Raw genomic sequence first — 9,797 nt, 5'->3', positions numbered from 1 at the left:
TCATCAAGAAACGTGGAACTAGTGGAAGCATCTTACAAGCTGTCACTACTTATTGCAAAAACAGAGAAGCCTCACTCTATGGGGGAGACTCTTGTAAAGCCCTGCCTTTTGAGAGCTGCAAATATTGTGCTTGGGGAAGGAAGCCAAAGAAAGTTATCAAAGATTTCCTTTTCGGATAACACAGTGAAGCGTTGCATTGATGAACTTTCAGAAGACATAAAAGAACAAGTTTTGGACAAAATAAAAGCATCTCGCTTCTTTGCAATACAGTGCGATGAAAGTACTGACTAATTTTTCCCATGAAAGACCGTACTCATGGAAAAACTCATGCACCTTTGAAAAAACATTGATGGCCTTTGCTGTTGCCTCCAGTGTTGCTGCGAAAAGAATTTCTTCTTTCACAGTTCCTTCATCCATGAATCGAGAATAAACAAGCAGCTGGCAGAGGTGAGCAACATCAGTACTTTCATCACACTGTATTTCAAAGAAGCGAGATGCTTTTATTTTGTCCAAAACTTGTTCTTTTATGTCTTCTGAAAGTTCATCAATGCAACGCTTCACTGTGTTATCCGAAAAGGAAATCTTTGATAACTTTCTTTGGCTTCCTTCCCCAAGCACAATATTTGCAGCTCTCAAAAGGCAGGGCTTTACAAGAGTCTCCCCCATAGAGTGAGGCTTCTCTGTTTTTGCAATAAGTAGTGACAGCTCGTAAGATGCTTCCACTAGTTTCCACGTTTCTTGATGAAAAACACTGCTTGAGTCAAGCTTCATATGATTCAGCTCATGCAGTTTGGCTGTGAAGAACTCCTTTCACTTTTCTTTTAATGCTTTGTGGTTTGTGCTCAAATGTCGCTCCAGATGACCAGGTCTCAAGGCGTCATTGCTGAGGACTGTATGGCATATGACACACTGAGGGTGATGAATTCCATTCCTCTCTGTAACAGTGAAGCCATATTTGATATATTCATCTGAATACTTTCTTTTTTTTGCTCCAGACATCTCTGCAAAGTGAAAATAGCAACAAATTTATAATATGCACCATAGAACAACTAAGTAGTTATATAACATTACTATATTGGCATGCACCACACCACACATTCATATAACATAGGTCACACAACTGGAAATCAAAAATCTGTAACATACCACAAATATTCAGCACACAACGTGGTTTATATCTTAACAAAAATGACAATGAGAACAACAGCAGAAAATATAACGAGAAGAAGCAAACGAAGTAAAACTACACGCACGAAAATGCTCAGTTATACAGTACACTTAATTTGTCACACACACTTGATTCGCTGCTTATACTGGAATCAACGCACACACTTCCCCACATACATTCAAACTAGCATACAAAACTCACAGCGAATTATTCACCTTTCACACTTTCGATCACAACGAGTATTTCACACAATCAACAAGACATTCCATACTGCATCGTTCTACCCTTGCAAATTGTCAAGGTTACAATGTCACTCATACATGCCCACATCGTCACTGTTCACCATATCATATACTACACATAAAAACATATGCAATTTTAGTTGACCACTGCTACAACAACCATCGATACGCAACTGACGACAACCATCGATACACACAAACAAACATTTCAGATATGATGTAAGAACGTGTTGAAAACGTTGACATAATTATATGCAGCAGAACAGCCATTTTAATATCACATATGAAATCACAATAACACTCCATAATCACATATGGATTGAAATCCCTACCGTGGACAAGGGGAATATGTGCTCGGGTTGACGGGATGAAGTATTGGGAGTTTGTGACGAGTCCCTCAGTGGCGTCAGTTGGCTGGTATCACTGACGTGTCCAAAACGTGTAAAGAGAACTAGCTTAATAGAAAACGGGTTGGAGTGACTGCTATAATTATACTTTGCATGTATGTAATGACAGATATTTGATCTTTTAATGATTTTATTATTCTATTAAACAATTATTTTCGAGCAGATAGCTTCACGCCCCCTTTGTATTGTCCTCACGCCCTCCCAGTTTGGGAACCACTGATATAGGAGATATTCATTTTAATGTTGCTGTTCTTTAAATGTTTTATTTTTCCTTATTTCCTTTCCTCACTGGGCTATTTTCCCTGTTGGAGCCCCTGGGCTTACAGCATCGTGCTTTTCCCACCAGGGTTGTAGTTTAGCAAGTAATAATAATAATAATTAAGATAACTGGCAAGAGGCATGCCACATTTCCTCTAACTCCTTTGGGGACATAATGGCCAACCTTGGAGGAATTATGGGAGGAGGTGCCCTGCATGGGACCGATCAGTAAAGGGAAGCCAATTGAGCAGGTCAGCCACGCCCAGGAATAGCAGGAGAGACACCAAAGGTTTAAAGGTCTCTTGTGACTTCAAGAGGCAAGGGACAGTGATATTCCCCTATCAAGCAGGAGAATGCCTTAGAAACCGACCGTATATACATACGATAAGCACACAAGCCCCCTCTCCACCCGTGCTATGATCAAGGAGGGCCAAACAATGGCTGGTGATGATTGAGCAGGTATACCTATACACACCCCCCCCCCCGCCCCAGCCATTCTCTAGAGTGCTTTTTATTGGAGCGATTTTCATTTGAGCGTTTTAAGCGATTGTCTATTTGAGAGATATAACTTTAGAGCGATTTCTGTGAAGCAATAAATTTATCTAAAAGCTATAAAAAAGTAAAAGGAAACGTACAGGAAAAACAAGAACAAATTCATTTTAAAAAGAATATAACTCTATCTAGTTGAATCTTAAATCAAAGTAAAAAAAAACACGAGGAATAACATAAAAAAAGGATTTAAAATATATATATATAAAAAGCTAGATAAAATTTTTAAAATTTGAATGTTCATTTCAAGGTTATAAAAACAACCTCGGAGAAAGTCTAAAAGTGGCATATTGTTTGGAAATAATCCATATAGGAAAGGCATAATAGTCTCTTGCACTAACACATAAAATGCAGACAGCTGGCAAAGGATACACAGACACATGCAAAGGGTCCTATCAATAAACCAGTGTTGGTATTGAATCATTAATTCAATCATACAGTTTGTCCCCCAAAATCAGAATCCTGTCTACGTCTTCCACACCAGAGTCTAATAGAAGAAACTGTGTCCCCCTGGAGAAGTAATTGCATATTCTAAAGGTTGGATGAATCCATTTTTGAAACTTGGTTTTAAAGGTTTAAAGGTCGCTTATGAATGGCAGAGGCAATGATCAGTAACACTGCCTTATCAAGCAGGACAATGCCCTCAAGAAAGAACATATATACAGATGATCTGTGCCCAAGCGCCCACTCCACCCAAGCTAAGACCAAGGAAGACCAGGCAATGGCTGCTGATGACTCAGCAGGTAGACTTAGAGGATCCTCCAAACACCTCATCCTTAGTTCACAAGGGTGGTGAGGCTGCAGCGACCAAAGAGCTAACGAATTTGAGCGGGACTCGAGCCCCAGTCTGGCGATCGCCAGTCAGGGACGTTACCCCATCGGCCATCACAAGTGGTGACTGCGTCATCGCTTTCTGGTAATTAGCAATAGCTGCCAGATTTTTATTTGAATCAACCTTCGTAGCCTCTTGACTTGACGTTGTACCTCATCCTGAATCATTTTGGGTGGAGCTTTTTCTGTCACCTGAGAATGAAGTTTGTTGATATCAAATTCTCAACCTTTGAGGGATCTGCTAGTTGGTGATGTTCCCTCTCACGCAGGGAACATCCTCCACATTAGGCATTGCCCATCACAAGGAATTAGCTATCATTTGATGAATCTAACTAATGGATCCCCTATGGATATAGACAGTTTATGGAAAGAGAAAACGACAGAATGGCCCCCAGTCCCAGGCATAGCGGGGTGCTAAAAATCTCCCAGTAAATATTTAAAGAAATCTAATCAAGGCCCTTTGCGTCACTAGGCGTAGGTGGAAATGATGATAATGATGATGATGATGATATACACACACATACATTTATATATGCATATGTATATAAATATATATATATATATATATATATATATATATATATATATATATATATATATATATATATATATATAAATATACACATATACATATATATATATATATATATATATATATATATATATATATATATATATATATATGTATATATGTATATAAATATATATATATATATATATATATATATATATATATATATATATATATATATATACATATATATATATATATATATATATATATATATGTATATATATATATATATATATATATATATATATATATACATATTTATATATATATATATATATATATATATATATATATATATATATAGTTACATACTCGCACACACACACACACACACACATATATATATATATATATATATATATATATATATATATATATATATATATATATATCTATATTCTTATATATATATATATATATATATATATATACATATATATATATATATATATATATATATATATATATATATATATATTCTTATATATATATATATATATATATATATATATATATATATATATATATATATATATATATACATATATATATATATATATATATATATATATATATATATATATATATATATATATTTAAGCAGACACTTGCTTTTTATTATATAAGGGATATAAATAGATAGATATATAGATGGAGGCTGAAAAAAAGAAAGAAAAGATGGGCAAAGATCCTGAAATACATTGATAAAGGATGAATATATAAAATACAGTTGTAAAAAGGTTAAAACCAAATAAAAAGATTGATCATTGGTTCTGTGGGTGTTTGGCTATATGTATATACCACAATGCTGCATTTCATGTGTGTTCATACAAATAGTGTCCCATTATCCTTCATGTAGACCAGCATCCACATAATTTATATTCATGTTTTTATTATGTTATTTCAAAATTGATATGCGGACATGCCCCAGCCAGCCATTCAAGCAAACAGTCCACTTACACTGAATAGATTAATGCCTCATCATCCAAATCCTCATAATTATTTTAATTCAGCGATGCGAGATGCACTTTGTGCAAATGGTTGTCGCCGCATCGGAACAAAGGCAGAAATAAAATTTCCTTTTTCATGAAAGTTTTCACACTATTTTTTTTATTATATTTTGCAGGAAGTTGGAGAGAATTGTCCGTTTTTTTATTATATGAAAGCCTGTCGGGGGAATATAAACCTTGTGTTTGATTTGCATCAAATAATTTCTCATACAAAGCAATTTATTGCGTTCTTGCCCCATAAATGTTTTCTTATTTTGGGAATTTCATAAAGAATAAAATCAAATAGAATGTGATTTTCTCAATAAATGCTGACCAAGGAAAAATAAGGAAATACAAATGAATTTTATTTCTATTTCAGCCAGAAAGAATTCATAGAGAAAATACCACGAAGAATTTTTATATTCCTATAAAAAAACTCTTAAAGGAAAAGCCATTTTCTGATATATATGAACTAAGAAAAATATATTAGAAGGTGAAGGAAGAATATATTTTAAAATTCCGAAACGACATCCATTTGAAATCATTGCGATGCATAAAAAGTATAAATGTGAAAAATGTGAATATGTGAAAATAGAATCCTTTGCCTTCGTCAAACTGCAAGAAATGGAAAGAAGGAAGAAGGATGTGACCTCGTGGCGCTTAATTAATTTTTCCTCCGGTTGAAGTGATTAGAGAGGACATCGAAGCGTCTGTGTTGATACAGAGGATCCTATCGCCCAAAAGGACTTTCGACCTCAGGAATTTCACCATGAGAACTGGTGGGGCAAAAATTCATTCCGGTATGTTCCATGTCACTAACACATACACACACACACACACACATATATATATATATATATATATATATATATATATATATATATATATATATATATATATCGTATTTGTCCTTATTTATACATGATTATATGATATATATATACACAAACACACACACACACACACAAACACACACATATATATATATATATATATATATATATATATATATATATATATATATATATTTATATATATACTGTATATATATATATATATATATATATATATATATATATATATATATATATATAATTATGCATATATATATCTATCTATCTATCTATATATATATATATATATATATATATATATATATATATATATATATATATATATATACTATATATATATACTATATTTATATACTCTATATATATATATATATATATATATATATATATATATATATGTATATATATATATATATATATATATGTATATATATATATATGTATATATATATATAAATATATATATATATATATATATATATATATATATATATATATATATATGATATGGGTGTGTGTGTGTTTCTTTGTATATGTACGAATGTAAATAAGATTATGGTATCTAGTAATAAATAGGTTTACAACTGTTTAACCAGGGGATGAAGGAAATTCAGGGACACTAAGAGAAAGGAAAGATTATTTTATTTTCGTAAGAGAGAGAGAGAGAGAGAGAGAGAGAGAGAGAGAGAGAGAGAGAGAGAGAGAGAGAGAGAGAGAGAGAGAGAGAGATAGAGAGAAACGCCTAGTTTGGCGTGACAGGGGTGTTATGTTTCCACTGATGTTTATTAGGTATCTAATTGAAATGGTGTTAGATCCTAGACACAGAACAGTAGAATAAGGTGAAAACTTGTGAAATAAAATGGCCTACTGCTGATTGGGAATAGTAAATAAAAACTGCAGAGCCCAGCAAGAGATATTGTGTGTTCTTGCGTATACGCATGTGTCTCTGAAGTTTCATGCATTTTCCTTTCATTAGTATAATAATTATTCAACTCTAATCCATTCTTTTTTTATTATGGAAGCTCTAATATGAATTGGAGTCATGTCAATTGTAATTACTTAAAGTAATCTTATTCATTCCAGAGGATTATCTTCTTATCTGCCAAACGTTACTCAAAAACGATATCCTTTTCACTATAATAATTTTTGGACAAAAGTATTTCAATGTTTGGTGGTGTAATTTCGTATTATCTGCTGTCTATTGAAGTTTGTGAAATGAATTAAAACAATGTTATAAAAATTTTCTCATTCATTTTATAAAGGAAATGACAATGTTTTATTTCCCAGTGGAATCTGTAAAAGAATTATTATTATTCATTACAATAAGCTTATTGAATTGTTTACCACAAACTGAACAAAAATATTAATGGTAAAGGTCTTTTGTCTCGCTTTTAAACGAATAAGTATTTTTGGTTAAAAGAGTAAAACACAATGTTATGTTTTGTCTATAAACAATAAGAATCTAATATTTTGTGTTTTCGAAGAGTTTAGCCAAAGCTGATGGAAAAAGAGAGAATTATAAATGACCAGCGAATATGATGCTGATTTTGATCAGATTTGCAAAACATCGTCACAAAACATAGCATTTTAATAGATGGGAGAATATGGATAAAAAACCTTAACACAAATCACAAATACGTTTCGAAAATTGACAAACATATGTTTCTCAATTGAAGAAATATGTGTGTATTGAGCAATTATTATTATTATTATTATTATTATTATTATTATTATTATTATTATTATTATTATTATTATTATTATTATTATTATTATTAGCTAAGCTATAACTGTAAATGGAAAAGCAAGATGCTATAAACCAAAAGGAAAAATAGCCCAGTGAGGAAATGGAACAAGGAAATAAAAAACTACAGGGAAGTAAAAAACAGTTAATATACAGTATATGTTAAGAACTGTAACAATATTAGAATAGATCTTTCATGTATACAAAAAAAAAAAAAGAAAACAAGATGGAGAGGGATAAGATAGAATAGTGTGCCTGAGTGTACGTTCAAGCAAGAAAACTCTAACCCAAGACAGTGAAGGACCACGGTACAGAAGCTATGGGACCACCCAAGACTAGAGAATAATGGTTTGTTTTTGGAGTGTCCTTCTTCTAGAAGAGATGCTTACTATAGCTAAAGAGTCTCTCCTACCCTTGCCAGGATGAAAGTAGCCACTGAACAATCACATTGCAGTATTTAACCCCTTGAGGGAAGAAAAATTGTATGGTAATCTCAGTGTTCACAGGTGTTTGAAGAAAGCAGACATTGTGAAATGAATAGATCAGACTATTCGGTGTATGTGTAGGCAAAGACAAAATAACCAAAGAGAGGAATCCAATGTAGTACTGTCTGGAAGGAAAGACGTCATTTATTAAAAAAAAAAAAAAAAAAAAAGCATATGGTTAAATGTTACTCATACTAATTACGAACAATCCTAAGCAATGGTAAAATGCATGTTCACATTATCAAATAATCATATCCGGGGAAAACTGAAGAAATTGACTGTATGTGCCCTATTATCTGGGGCAAGCTGAGGATATTGAATGTATGTGACCTATTATCCTGGGCAAACTGGTGAAATTGACTGTGTGTGCCCTATTATCTGGGGCAAACTGTGAAATTGACTGTGTGAGCCATATTATCAAGGAAAAATTGGTGAAATTGGCTTTATGAGCCCTATTATCCAGGGCAAACTGGAAACATTGATTGTATATGCCCTATTATAAGGACAAATTTGTTAAATTGACAGCATTTGCCCTATTATCTGAGACAAACAGTGATATTGACTTCATGTGCCTATTATCGAGGGCAAACTGGTGAAATTGACTGTATGTGCCCAATTATATTGGGCAAACTGGTGAAATTGAATGTGTGTGCAATATTATCTTCGGTAAACTGGTGAAATTGGCTATATGTGCCCTATTATCCAGGGCAAACTGGTGAAATTGACTATATGCCACAATATCTGGTGCAAACTGGTGAAATTGACTGCATGTGCCATAATATCTGGGACAAACTGTGAAATTGACTGTATATGCCCTATTAACTAAGGCAACTGTATATGCCTTATTATCCATGGAAAACTGGTAAAATTGACGGTATGTGCCCTAATATCTGGGACAAACTGGAGAAAATTACAGTATGTGCTCTATTATCTGGGGCAAACGTGAAATTAACTGCAGGTGCCTAATTATCTAGGACAATCTAGTGAAATAGACTGTATGTAACCTATTATCCGGGAGAAACTGGTGAAATCGACTGTATATGCCCTATTATTTGGAGTAAACTGGTGAAATTAACTGCAGGTGCTTAATTATCTAGAACAAACTAGTGAAATTGACTGTATCTATCCTATTATCGGGGAGAAACTGGTGAAATTGACTGTATCTATCCTATTATTGTGGAGAAACTGGTGAAATTGACTGTATATATCCTATTATCTGGGCAAACTGTTGAAATTGACTGCATGTGCCCTATTATCCGAGGCAAACTGGTGAAATAGGCTGTATATGCCCTGTTATCTGGGCCTGGTGAAAATGACTTTACGTCCCCTATTATCCGGGGCCAGCTGATGAAATTGATGGTATGTTCTATATTTTTGGGGCAAACTGCTGAAACTGACTGTATATGCCCTATTATTCGGGGCAAACCAGTGAAATTTATTGTATGTGCCCTATTATGAGGGCAAACTGGTGAAATTGTCTGTATGTGCCCTATTATTCAGGCAAACTGATGAAATTGTCTATATGTGCCCTAGTATCTGGGTAAATCTGGAGAAATATATTGAATCTGCCTTATTATCCAGGGCAAACTGAAATTGACTGTATATGCCCTATTATCTACGGCAACTGTATGTGCCTTATTATCTAGGGCAATCTGGTGAAATTTACTATATGTTCCCTATTATCGGAGTACTGTAA

At 33.2% G+C, this 9,797-nt stretch overlaps 1 protein-coding gene across 1 annotated transcript; it reads right to left on the bottom strand.

The window, feature by feature from the left end:
* Positions 1 to 207: 207 nt before the first annotated feature.
* LOC137650794 (protein FAM200C-like) lies at positions 208 to 771 on the bottom strand. The gene has a single exon (XM_068383949.1). It carries the CDS (start codon positions 769 to 771, stop codon positions 208 to 210), a length of 564 nt encoding a protein of 187 aa, XP_068240050.1.
* Positions 772 to 9,797: the final 9,026 nt, after the last annotated feature.

Source organism: Palaemon carinicauda, chromosome 12, assembly GCF_036898095.1.
Source record: "Palaemon carinicauda isolate YSFRI2023 chromosome 12, ASM3689809v2, whole genome shotgun sequence".
NCBI lineage: Eukaryota > Metazoa > Arthropoda > Malacostraca > Decapoda > Palaemonidae > Palaemon > Palaemon carinicauda.
The sequence above is the reverse complement of the archived record's forward strand: the minus strand, read 5'-3'. Positions and strand labels throughout refer to the sequence as shown.